Genomic DNA, 13488 nt, shown 5'->3' with positions numbered 1-13488 from the left:
CCTTCATGACTGTGCTGTCTTTGCAAAGAGTTTTTTGAATGTCAATTGGTCATAAAAGATTACCCAAAGGTTTCTGGCAGATCTGGTTGAAATTATTGAGTGGCCAGAAAGACAAGAAACCTCTTTGATAGGTTGAGTTGGAGATTGTGTGCATAACAGTGGTGGGTAAAACCATGTGCCTGTACAGAAGTTCCCAGTAATGTAGTGTATATGTACTCTTTTTCCACCAAGGCAGTGCTGGTGCTGCTTCGGAGCCAGAGCCTAGTTTCAAATCAGTTCTTTGTTTTTCGACACCCAAAGCACCAGCTCTGAACCAGGAAAAGTGATTCTTAAGTAGTACCAAATCATTGCTGGTCTAGAAGTAAGAACCGCTTGCATCAGCGTCTGGGGGCGGTGCCACGCTGCCGTGCTAGATGTATACACTGACGTAAGACCTGGCTCTGTGGCGACTCTCTAGCCTGTGGAAAGGCAAACCGGTTCTTAGAAGGCACGTCAGTCGAACCAACTCCGAATTGGCAATAGCTCTGGCTCTGAACTAGCACCTGATTCATGCTGGTGGAAATGGGGTAATGGAGAAGAGTACAGGTCCAAGCACTGGCCCTTGAGGTACCCCGTGACTAGTTGATGTGCTTTGGACACCTTTCCCCTCCAGGCAACCTTGAAACTAAGACGTCCCTAAGAGGTAAGATTCAAAGATTAGATTCCTGTAATGTTATTTTACTCTTGAACCTATTACAGATGACAAGTTTTGGAATAAATCCGTTCTCGTGGTGTGAGGGGGACAGTATCAGTGGATCAGTGGGGTCTCTTTCTCTTACCAAAATGAATGGCTCTGTGATTACAGTGGCAAATCTCACTGAGGAGATTGAGGTAATAGAAGATTGTCAGCAAGTGTCCAAAAGCTTGGCTACTGTAAATATAAAACATCCAGACCTTATCTATCTTTATCATTTTCTAGATTCTCCTACCAAGGACGGATATGGCAGAGGTTAACCAAACCCTTCTGGAACTAGGAAACTTTAGCACTGTGGTCATTAATGTGACTGCACCCAATATATTTCTTGTTTTCAAGTTAGACCCCTCAGAGGAGATCCCTCTGCAGTTGCTCCTGGGTTTTCAGGACTACCCTAATGATACAAATTATGAGGCTCGGATCCAACTGCCTCAAGGGGGAAACTCTGAAGGTTATTAACAAATATAAACAATTCAACAGAATTTATGAAATAATATTTGCAAAAGATAATTATTATGTTTGTTTTTTGTGGCGCAGAGGAGAGGTACACATGGGTGCTTAACCCTAGCGAGATGACAGTGGAAGTAGGCGTTTACTATCTTCTGGTGAGGCCTGTTGTTGGTGCAGGGGTGAATTCGACAAATGCCTCAGTTTTCATCACAACCATTGCTGCTCACTGTTTGTATTGGGATGAGATGAAGGCCAATTGGAGTGGTGATGGCTGTAGGGTAAGCTGAACAACCATTGTCTTTTGAGGACCGTTCACACTGACAGTGATTTTATCGCTGGACGTCACCAAATGGCTATACTGTTGGTTTTGAGGTGTCACTTCTCATCTCATAAAGTCTTTCTATTTTGTTGAATCACTGCCCACGTTGCATTGCCAACAATCACTGGTATCGCAAATTGCCAACATTCATTGAAAATAAGTCACTTCCAGTTGGATGTCGGTGCAATCACTCTTGGTGTGAACACCCCTTTAAACTGAATAAACATGTAATTTATACAGAGGACATCATGGTTAGAGCCTTACTTTTTTTTTTTTTTTTAGGTTGGCCCTCGTACTACAACATTGGTTACTCAATGCCTATGTACCCATTTGACCTTTTTTGGAAGCTCTTTCTTCGTAATGCCCAATGTGGTTGATGTGTCTCGCACTGCTGAACTCTTTGCCACCTTCGTCAACAACCCGGTGGTGGTGTGTTTTGTAGGTGCCATTATCCTGGCTTACCTGGTTGTTGTGATGTGGGCACGAAGAAAGGACATTCAGGATGCAGTCAAGGTTTGCTGGTTTTCTTAAAGATCCAATTTGAGATACTTATATATAATTCCATATTTTGATTGGGAAAAAAAACTATTAATAAGAAAAACTTCTTTGTTTAACTTTAATGTTAATCTGCCAATTTAAAGGTGAAGGTCACAGTACTTGAGGACAATGATCCCTTAGCTGAATATCGTTACTTGTTGAGTATCAACACAGGACATCGTCGTGGGGCCTCCACCTCTTCTCAGGTTAGTGTCGACCATATTTTGTTGCAGCATTTTTTCCGGGACACTTTTGTGCCGTTTAAAATGAACACTGCCATAACATTGTTCCAGGTGACAGTGACTCTACAAGGCACAGAGGGAGAGAGTGAACCTCATCATTTGACTGACCCTGAAAAGCCCGTGTTTGAAAGGGGAGGACTGGACATATTCTTGTTGACCAGCCCTTACTCACTTGGAGAGCTACAGAGTATCAGGCTCTGGCATGACAACTCAGGACAGCATCCTTCCTGGTAAAGTTAATGGGAAATGTGTTACACAGTACAGCATGTTGTTTTCATCTGTGTAATTTCAGTACTTCCTGTATATGACTCTTTCTAATTGTTACAGGTATGTTAACAAAGTAATGGTACAGGACATGAAAACTGGGCAGAAGTGGCACTTCCTGTGCAACTCATGGTTGGCCATTGACTTGGGAGAATGCACACTAGATAAAGTATTTCCAGTTGCAACAGAAATGGACTTAAAAAGGTTTAGGTATGTAGCTGTGATATGACAAAAACGTTTGGGACATGTTTGGTAACAAAAATAACTAATTATAATGTTCACAAAATGTGGTATGAAATGCTTAATTTATTCTCTTCAAATGTTACAGTAATTTGTTCTTCATGAAGACAGCAAAAGATTTCCGTGATGGTCACATCTGGTTCTCTGTAATCAGTCGTCCCCCAAGTAGTAATTTCACACGGGTACAGCGTGTCTCCTGCTGTTGTTCGCTGCTGCTCTGCACCATGTTGACCAGTATCATGTTCTGGGGTATCCCGTCAGACCCCTCAGAGCAGACCATGGACCTAGGTATGGCCAATAAAACATTAATCTAAAAATGTCTTACTTCAACTAGAAAGCTCTTATCAGCAAAGTAGAACATGTCCATCCAAAGCTGTGTCCCAATACAGAGGCTGCATCCTTCGAAGGGTGTGGATTTCAAGGGCCACGCCTTCAAAGTCTACGAAAGTCGAACCGAGCATTGTTCAATGTGATGGTCTAGCTTACGGAGGATTGCTCTTGTCTCCTGAGACAGCTGCTGTTGACAAGTGGCAGTATGTTTGTTCTGAACTTTTTCGATATAGTTATATTCAACTGTCTGAGAAAAAAAAAGTTCTCAACCTGTCAATCTTAGTAAGATATGTCAATAGTGGAACCACTTTAATGTTTTTGTTGTTGTTGTTGTTGTTGTTGTTGTTTTTACATCTGTATTGTTATATAGAGTAACTTGAAACCTGACTCTTACATTTAAAAGTGTAATTGCTATTTTCTCTCAAAAAAATCGAGTTATTAGGGTTGGGTATCATTTGAATTTTAGCGATTCCGATTCTGCTTGAACCATGAACACAAATCAGCAGCAACTAGACTAACTAATTGTCAATTTAAAGCTGCAATGAATCACACAACACAAGAGATTCAGAGAAATAAACTGTATTTAATCATATATCCATGGACAAACTCAGGAGAATGCAACAACATATAACATTGATGACATGGAACAATCAACTGAGGAAACTAATGTCTTAAAGGAGTCATAACCTAGTATTACCTTGGATACCCACGCTCTATTATAGTCTTTCAGGCCCTTCTAAAAAAGAAAAGTGGAAAAAAAATAAACACAGAGCTCCTCTGACCCTTATTTCTGAAGGCATTATTGTCTCGCGAGATCTGATGCGATATTTTGTCTGTCGTGGACGGTGATTTTAATAATGCAAATGAGGGGCGCGTTGATTGGTGGCAGGAAGGAGGGGGGTTGACACCGCAGGTAACTTCAGCATATCATTCCAAAATGACATCATGGCGCATGTTGTGAATGAACCCGACCTGGCCGCGACCTACGGGATTCAACCGTATGCACGAGCCGGACTCTGAACCTGAGCTGGAAAGGGAAGATGTAGAGTCGATGGAAGGACGTCTACATCAAGATGTCTCTGAATGGTAAAGACAATAATTTTGACTGAGACATACATTATAGGCTACCTTTTATTTAATGTAGATTACATTAACTGAGATGTAGTCTACTTTTTTTTTATCAGCTTACAGTGGTTATTGAGATCAACGTTTGCTATCATGTGGTGTTTTTGCCTTGTTTCACGTTGTGTTTTTTTATACATTCAAATTTGTGAACGATTCCGGCGTAAAATGATTAGCACAGACACCTAACGTTAAGCCAGTGGGAAGGGTAGGAACCGCGTCATTAAAAATGAATTTAATCCACTGGTCCCTGACAGCTTGGTCCGTTCTTGGGAGAGAAAACACATTTAAGTTACATGTTGATTCTGGCAGTCAACAACAGAGTAACTCACGTGTGCTCTACGTTTCTGCATCTTTCGCGACTGAATAATGAGGGGGAGAGGGGCAGGGCGGGCTTCCTGCAGCATAGGTCTGCGGTGTCCATATATGGTGTATCCGGCCCCGTCTTGACGTCAAGACGGGGGAGAAATTAAAATCTCGTGTTTGAGTGCGCGTGCACGTGGGCTGGTTTACGAACCCTGGGGTAAACAAACGCTTCACTTTTAAATATCGGCTTCCCGGCCATTGTATAATCGTTAGGCAATCATAACATACATTGATTCTCGTGGAAAAGTGAAAATTACAGGTCATGACTCCTTTAAATACAAGGAAGAGCTAATAATAAGTTATAAATCAAATATAGATTAATCCTTATTAAAGTTACAGAAGTTATTCAGTCAAGGTCAGTGAATAATTTTCTTTTGTCACTTTTTGGGATATAGGCTTGGGGTATAGGCTTTGTGGCCTGGGAAAAGGGCACATTTGTAGGCCGCATTTGAAGGAGCCTTTATAATTGGACATCCTTCGTTGCGCCGCTGTGATGCATTTGGCCTTTGAATGATGCAGCCTCTAACCTGGGTCACAGCTCATTATTCAGTCCGTACACTACATACTGCATTTGACTATGGGATGTTGTACTCCAACAAGGCTTGCTGAAGTCACCCTTGTCCACTAAGGGCACAAAGTGTCACATTTATGAAACAATAATGCAATTACATGTGCCTCATAACTCTTTTTTTTATGCCAATAGTTAATCACATAGCACCCCCTAGCTGCACTGTTAGTAGTAATTAAGTCATTAAGTGTTTAATGACTTAATTACATAGTAGTAATTAGGTGTTTCACAATATAACACAAAGTTTAAAATAAAACTGACAAATGTTAAAAAATTTTGTTTCTTAGCTCTCACATGTGGGTTTTGTCTAGTGATTTAAGACTCTCCGTCTGTGCTGATCTGGGGTGCGTTTCCCAAAGCCAACTATGTTCACAATTTCCGTCGTTACCAACACAATTCAATTAAACGACCACAGTTGGCTAACAATGATTTCTGGAAACGCACCCCAGGAAAATAAGTTAAAGGTGAGGGCAGGTAAAGTCCTTGAAGGACACAATGGCAGGGATCAATTACTATGATACAAAACACAAGAGGGTTGCACCAGCCGTTCATAAGTTCTTTCTTAAATTGGAATGTAAAGTCCACACTAGAGGCTTAGTAACTACTAGCTAGTTTGTAACCAACTTTGTACTTTATTCGTTTGCACCATTTGTTCTTAAGGCAAAACATAGCTAGTCGTAAGCTCTCCATAGTAGAGTAATGCGTAGTCGCATATTATGGCGTTTACCAATATTCCAATAGCAGCCTTCAAATATGTGAGCAGAAGTTGTGTTGAAATGCGGCGAATTTCAGTTTATCCTTCATTCTAATTATTTTACCTCACGTAACAAATGTTAAAAAATAAGTTTCCATTAAATACGATACTGTTACGGTCTGGTGTGATGAAGAGATTAACTTGGAGAAGTACAAAGAATATCACTACCAAAACCAAATACAAACGCTAAGGGAGAACACAGGGTATATATACATATGGCAAACAAAGGGTTAGGGTTAGGGTGGGGTTAGGGTTACAAAAAAACAACAAATGACATTTATTGATTATGACTGATTTTATATGAGAGACACAACACGGAGCGATGCGCAAACGTGTTCGTGTTGAAGAGCCGCTAACATGGTAATCTTTTCACATAATGTTCTGTCTATTCAAATGTAAGCGAGAGTACATGTCAGCATTATCATATACTGTATATGTCTAAAGAATTGAAGTCAGTCAAGTAAAACAAGAGCTTATTGATGCTATTATATTCCAGCCATTACTCCTGATCAGAGGCTTCCGTAAATATTTAGTTTATACGTAGAGTTATGCTTCAACTAAGTTTACTGGTGCAACGCAAAAATATTTAGTAGTGCGTAAGTTATAACTTAGTGCCCATTTACGTCAAAACTAGTCTAAGTTGTAACTTGCGCAAAGCTGGTGCAACCGTACCCTGATATCTCTATTTTCATTCTAGATTCCTATAGAGAGAGGGTACTTGGCATTATGTCAATGCCATGAGGGTTTCAGTGGGACCATGCCTGCTGCACACTTGCTTGTCATGCATTTCCTCAAATTCCTTAGACATTTTATTAGGTCGGCGGTTCTGTAATGGGGTCCCTGGTTTTGGATGCTCGGTATCTCGAAATAACCCCTTAGGATCTTTGGATTTGAGGGTTTTATCCCAGAGACTCTTATTAATACTCATCTAAGCCAAAAGCGTTGCCGATTTCCACATGGAATTGAGCCCCACTTAGCCCTTGATTTGGTGTAGAGTAGTAAAGGGATCTGCAGCAAGTTACTTGAGAGCACGATATCTTTTAGGATTGCCATCACTGCCCTCATTCTGGTAACAGCACTTACAGACATCATTTAAGTTTTTTTTTAAGTATTTGCTTGACTCAAAACATAATTACATTTATAATAATGTGATTTCTCTCATTGCATGGGTTACAGGTAAGATTGAGTTCACCTGGCAACAGGTCATGATTGGCATCCAAAGTTCCATTATCATGTTTCCTATCAATCTCCTTATTGTGAGCATCTTCAGAAATGCTCGTCCAAGAGAGCAAAAGTCTGAATCGTCTTCAAAGCAGCAGTCAAAGACAGATCCTACAAAGCAAGGCAAAACTGGACGTGTGTCTCCAAATCGGCCTTCACACTATAATCACAAGGATATCACACCTGACACTGTGATAAAGGCAAGTCCTACTCAAGAATTTTACCCAGGATAGGTCCATCTCTCACTCCTAACGATTGCGGTTTTATGACTATTTTTTTTTCAGGACATCAAACGAATAGCACAGTCACTCTATAAGGTCATGAGAATACCTGTTCCAAGGATAGAACTGGACTCCACCAAAACAGATATTAACAATCTGCTGTCATTGGTTGAAGAGATCATTTGCCAACACAATCAAGTTGGAAATGAGTTTTACACTGACTCTTCTAAAAAGGAGCAAACCCTTGTGGCTTCCCTAGGGTGTGTAAATCTGAAAGGTGAGTCCACCCATAGCAGCCTGTATAATATGTCTTATTTTCAAATGAAGTTGGGAGTATTCCAAGTTCCTATAGTTGTCTGGAATGCTTTAAGGTTGGAAGTGGAGTATTCCCACGTCCAACTTTGAATGGATTTCAGCATACATACATAATCATATGTGAAACAATATTTTTTGTTCCTCTTGCAGAGAGCAGTATTTGTGAGAGCTCAGAGCGAAATGAAAAACACAGTATCTACAGCCAGTATCTTTACAAACAACTCCAAAATGTGGAGAAAGAGCTGAGACTGCTGGGGCCTTCATCCTTCTCTAAGCCAAATGGCTACAACCGGGCTGTATTGCAGGTCCAAGGCATGAAGAACCTACTTGAACCTAATGTCTCCTCCTGTTCTGCCAGTGGTCTGCATACTCGTAGCTCCAGCCCAACAGAGGGCAGCAGTGGAAACAGCAAAAAGTGTTGTCAAAAAGGCTTGCCCTGGTGGTTTGTGTTCGTTGGTTGGTTTCTTGTTGTAGCCACCAGTGGTGTTTCAGCATACTTCACTATGATATATGGGTTGACCTATGGCAAGGATCGTTCCATTAGTTGGCTCATCTCAATGGTGGTGTCATTCTTTGAAAGCCTCTTCATCACTCAACCTGTAAAAGTAAGGAATAAAAAATACAATTCACGAGACCTTCCATTTTAAATTTTAAGATTTTACATTTATCTGTATTGTACATTACCAAATCCTGTAAAGCTTGTGGTTACACGATTGTCCGTTAGTTGTTTTGTTGCTACAGAGACTTCTTGACCTTGTATTGGTTTCTTTAGGTACTGGGCTTTGCAGTCTTTTTTGCTTTGGTACTCAAAACTGTTGATCAAGAAGAGTATGGAGATGTCACGATTGACGGGACTCTACCCAACACCGGTAACAAGTGCATTTACAGTATCTTTTTTGGTAATCACATTATTAGTGTGGCAAAACTTCAGATAAAACGTCTGTCCACAGATGATCCTGATGCAGTCAGAATTGCCAGAAGAGACAGCACATGTAGTTTCTATCAGCCTCCTCCTCCCACCGACATAGAAAGGATGAAAAACAACATGATCAAGGAGCAGAAAGTTTTCGCACTCATCCGGGAGATCCTCAGTAAGGACACAATTACTCTTTAATTAATTGAAAGATCCGCCGCTTATTTGACAGCCTTTTACATTGCAGTTTATGTGGGATTCCTGTGGATGCTTCTCTTGGTCGCATATGGTCAGCGAGATCCAAATGCGTACTACCTCACTCAGCACATCCGGCAGAGCTTCAGCAGTGGCATTTCAGAGAGTATGAACCATAAAGATATATTCAACTGGGCAAAATCCTCCTTGCTCGGTAATCTGTTTGGGAAATATCCAGGTATTTCCTTCAATATGTATTCTCTACATACTTGATCAATGTTTAAAACTGCTTGTTTATTTTACCCCTAGGCCTAAATGTACTTTGTTGTATGTTACCTTTTCAGGCTTCATAACCGATGGAAATTCAAAACTTGTTGGCAACGCACGACTCCGTCAGGTTAGGGTGAAAAAAGACTCTTGTAAAGTTGCCAAGACCATGCAGTTCGCTATTCCTGATTGCCATGCCCCATACTCCTGGGAAGCAGAGGACATGAGCTCTTATGGTCCAGCCTGGAACCAGACTAAAAATGTGAATGGCTATCAGACTGTACCCACACCGTGGCACTACCAAACTCAGGCCAAACTCCGGGCAAACTCTGTTTGGGGTGGATTGGCCCTTTATAGGGGTGGAGGATTTGTGGTGGACCTAGGCCCGGATAAAAAGAATGCTAGCAGGTAGCATAATGTGTAACAATATGTAATCTACAGTAGTCATAGTAGTACAGTAGTAACATTTGAAGTGGATCAAAAAAGTTAATCAAAGTTGTCCTAAGACAAGAATGGGTATTGTTGTAATTCATGTATAACTTTGATGAAAGGTTTTGATCCACTTCAAATGTTGACTACTGTAGCTTCAAGTAGAAGTTGATCTTTCCTTTCCCATCCTACAGACTTCTAAAGTATCTTCTTGACGACATCTGGCTGGACGTGTATACACGGGCTGTCTTTGTGGAGTTCACAGTTTATAATGCAAATGTGAACCTCTTCTGCATTGTGACTCTCATATTTGAGACCACAGGAGTAGGTAAGGCATCTCCTGTTGAAATTCTCATAAGATTCTCATGTTCTCAAAGTCTGGACTCACACTAATTTTCCGTCCCTCGGATGAGACGTTAAACCGAGGTCCTGACTCTCTGTGGTCATTAAAAATCCTTCGAAAAAGAGTAGGGGTGTAACCCCGGCATCCTGGCCAAATTTGCCCCTTGGTCTCTGTCCATCATGACCTCTTAATCATCCCCATATACTGATTGGCTTCATCACTGTCTCCTCTCCACCAGTAAGCTGGTGTGTGGTGGGCGTTCTGGCGCAATATGGCTACCGTCGCATCATCCAGGTGGACGCTGCACATTGGTGGTGGATGAGGAGATTCCCCCTTCCATATGTGAAGCGCTTTGAGAACCAAGAAAAGCGCTATATAAATGTAACAGATTAATTATTATTGTTTTTGCAGGTGCATTTCAATATCGCAGTGAGGTGCAGGCTGTCCATCTTTATCAGTCCACTGGTGGCTTTCATGTATTTGTTATGGCATCAGAGGCCATCTATTTCCTCTTCATTCTCTACTACATGTTTGTGCAGGTCAGCTCTCCCATGGAACAGTAATATAAGATGGTGTATTTGCATCAGTGAAGTTATAATGCACAATATCTTCTGGATTTCAACAGGGCAAACTAATGAAGCAGCAGAAATGGACATATTTCCGAAGCAAGTGGAATCTTTTGGAATTGGTCATCATCATTCTAAGTTGGAGTGCATTATCTGTGTTTGTCAAGAGGACAATATTGGGTAACCGGGACATTGACTACTACCAAAATAACAAAGACATGTGAGTGAAAGTCTTAAACTCTTCCAGATCAATGACTGTTCGGAAAGGAATGCTAGACTTCTACATACTGCACAAAATAGACTTGATACTTGAAATTTCTTCGCAATTTATACAACTGCTTCTCTAACAGGTTTGTCAGTTTTTATGAGACGGCCACGGCAGATGCTGTACTGGGCTATCTAATAGCCTTCTTAGTCCTGCTGGCCACCATCAAGCTGTGGCATCTGCTGAGACTCAACCCCAAGCTACACATGATCACCTCTACACTGCAGCGAGCATGGACAGATATCTCAGGCTTCATCGTGGTCATGACCATCATGTTTTTGGCCTATTCCATTGCTGTGAGTATCATACTTCCTCAAAATTTGTGGAATCGACAACGATCAGGGGCAACAACAGAGGCAGCTTTTGGAGGGCCACAAATCTACAGAGTTTAGTCCCAACCCTACTCCAACACACCTACCAATGGAAGCTTGTTTCCACCACAGAATAATAAGTAAAAAAGGTCATTGCAAAGTTTTACCTCGCAATTGTGAGAATTGTGGGATATAAACTAAAGTCTGTATTTTTTCCTTAGAATTGGACTTAATAACTTGCACTTCTGAGAAAAGATCGCAATTGTGAGATAAAAAGTCGTAATTATATTTTAAAAGGTCTTATTCTGTGGCGGAAAATAGCGTTCATACCTATACCTATAGTTTCCAAGTAATCCGGAAGAACATGATTTGATGGATCAGGTGTGTTAGGGTTGAAGCTAAACTCTGCAGGACTGGGATCCTCCTGGATCTGAGTTTGGCTCCACAGGCCTACAAGCTCCTGAAAGTACAAAGTAGCAGTTCACACTACTTATGCACTATATTATAAGTCTACTTAAGTCATACGATAGCAGCATGATGTACACACTGAAATGCAAGTTATTTGCTGTAAAGTTTGATTGGCACCATAGCTCTCATTTGTATATTACGCACATTTATTTTGATGGCGAGACATAAGAATGCCATTTGATGCCAATTTTGAGTATGCACAAGAACATTTACATGCGTTAGTCTGGCGATGTACATGATGACTGCACATTTACGTTTGTCCGAATTGTCTAAATTTTGTATCCCATTAGTGCAATTTAATGTACGGTTGGAGGCTCTACTCGTACAGAACTCTGCTTGAGGCTGCACAGACCATTATTTGCCTACAACTAGGTATCTTTAACTATGATGAGGTAAATATACTGTCCTATACTTAAATTACTCTGCCAGTCTGGTTAAGAACTTGTATTGTTCATTGTATTATTTTCTTCTACCTACAGGTTTTGGATTACAATCCAGTTCTGGGTGCTTTCCTCATCGGATCCTGTATCATCTTTATGACGTTCGTAGTGCTCAACCTCTTTATATCCGCGATATTGGTGGCTTTCAACGAAGAGCAACTTCATCCCACAGTAAATCTTTCATAATCAATTAATCCAGTGCTGTGCTAAATGTGTCACCTTTCTAAATCAGTTAATTGAATGGTCATGTCTTTTCCCTCAGCCCTCTGAAGAAGAGGAGATCGTAGATCTGATGCTGATGAAGATCTGCAGTCTCCTTGGCATCAAGTGCAAGAAAAAGCTCATCGATGCAGATGCTTCAAAGACTACAGCTTCAGTCATATCGTAGAAATAATGCTTATCTTTATAACCATGTGATAGTCAATCCAAGCTTTATTGTACAATGCCTCTTGGTCGTTCTTGTACATTACTATAATCTTAAAAAGCTTATTCCATTTATCTTACAGATTGTTTCCATTAGGTCGGTTGGGACGTTTGTCAATGCTATTATTAAAAATATTATGCATGAAATATGGAACTGTCTGATAATTTTTGCCCTAATACATCACTGAATTGCATCTCAGATTTAATCTGGATGGCAGATTAATTGTTTTTTTTCCCCCTGTGGCATAATTCTAGAACAAAACGAGTAATGTGACCATCTGGGAAATTGTTTAAGCTATTTAAACTAACACATTGCATACAAGTATTGACACACGAAGGGATCTGAATTATATACACCACCAATGTTTCTGCCATGCATTTAAGTCTCTTTTTTTAATGCAGCAAGTCAATCAATACAAATTGACTCAGCCAATGACTTCTATAAAAAAATTGGCCTTTTTAGGTGTCAACTTCAAATTACTTGAGCAGGACAGTAAGCTCATCCACATAACCATGAAAAAGGAGGAACAAAAAGGCCTTTGGGTGCCCAGCCATTATAAATGTCTAGAATGTACCAGACATAGCAAAAAGACCTAAATCAGTCAGTCTTACAAATAATTCAAGTTTGGAGACTTTTCTCCCCAGTGGTTTCATTGGCAACAACGTTTTTGCAACTATCAGTATCAGTAATGCATGTTTGTCAGCCTCTAGAACAACAAGCAGAACGGTTGTGAAATTTGGCACTCTTATTGGACAGGCATTACTCGTGGAAATTTTGAGGTCAGTTAAAAAAAAAAAAAAAAAACTCCCCAAAACTTTATTCAGTGTACCTAGTTTCACTTTCCACTCAAACAGAAGCACTTTCCTAGTTTAGTTTTGCGGTTTACCATGTTAAACTCAGATGATACGGTGTATTTTAGCTTCACTGATGTAAATTACACCATCTTATTTCTCGGTTTCATTAGAGAACTGACATACACACACACGTTATAGCGAATTAAGAGGAAACAGATGGCCTCTGATGTCATAACATTAACAAACACATGAAAGCCACCAGTGGACTGATGGGCAGTCTGCACTTCACTACGATAACTCATCTTAGATTTTTCTCCACATTTGGGTCAAGAAATTTTGAAAGAACATATGAAAAGTTATCAAAGCTTTTTGAATAACCAAAAAAATTTCA

General features: G+C 40.4%; 1 protein-coding gene across 1 annotated transcript in view; it reads left to right on the top strand.

Annotated features, from left to right (window-relative positions):
• The window catches only part of pkd1l2a (polycystic kidney disease 1 like 2a), a gene marked incomplete at its 5' end in the record, with an annotated part of 33215 nt that extends 20226 nt beyond the window's left edge, over window positions 1–12989 (top strand). The window contains 22 exons of the mRNA XM_079605009.1: window positions 739–870; window positions 959–1184; window positions 1271–1461; window positions 1785–2015; window positions 2144–2245; window positions 2333–2511; window positions 2609–2755; window positions 2874–3073; window positions 7102–7346; window positions 7431–7644; window positions 7833–8287; window positions 8455–8551; window positions 8633–8773; window positions 8843–9028; window positions 9135–9465; window positions 9681–9814; window positions 10241–10368; window positions 10455–10615; window positions 10746–10956; window positions 11730–11831; window positions 11919–12050; window positions 12142–12989. Of these exons, the coding sequence (XP_079461135.1) occupies window positions 739–870; window positions 959–1184; window positions 1271–1461; window positions 1785–2015; window positions 2144–2245; window positions 2333–2511; window positions 2609–2755; window positions 2874–3073; window positions 7102–7346; window positions 7431–7644; window positions 7833–8287; window positions 8455–8551; window positions 8633–8773; window positions 8843–9028; window positions 9135–9465; window positions 9681–9814; window positions 10241–10368; window positions 10455–10615; window positions 10746–10956; window positions 11730–11831; window positions 11919–12050; window positions 12142–12267 (4071 nt within the window). The 3' untranslated portion in view covers window positions 12268–12989. The remainder of the gene's footprint in view (window positions 1–738; window positions 871–958; window positions 1185–1270; window positions 1462–1784; window positions 2016–2143; window positions 2246–2332; window positions 2512–2608; window positions 2756–2873; window positions 3074–7101; window positions 7347–7430; window positions 7645–7832; window positions 8288–8454; window positions 8552–8632; window positions 8774–8842; window positions 9029–9134; window positions 9466–9680; window positions 9815–10240; window positions 10369–10454; window positions 10616–10745; window positions 10957–11729; window positions 11832–11918; window positions 12051–12141) is intronic.
• Between the last annotated feature and the right edge of the window lie 499 nt (window positions 12990–13488).

Source organism: Phoxinus phoxinus (assembly GCF_949152265.1).
Source record: "Phoxinus phoxinus genome assembly, chromosome: 2".
NCBI lineage: Eukaryota > Metazoa > Chordata > Actinopteri > Cypriniformes > Leuciscidae > Phoxinus > Phoxinus phoxinus.
This window is presented reverse-complemented; position numbering and strand designations above follow the sequence as displayed.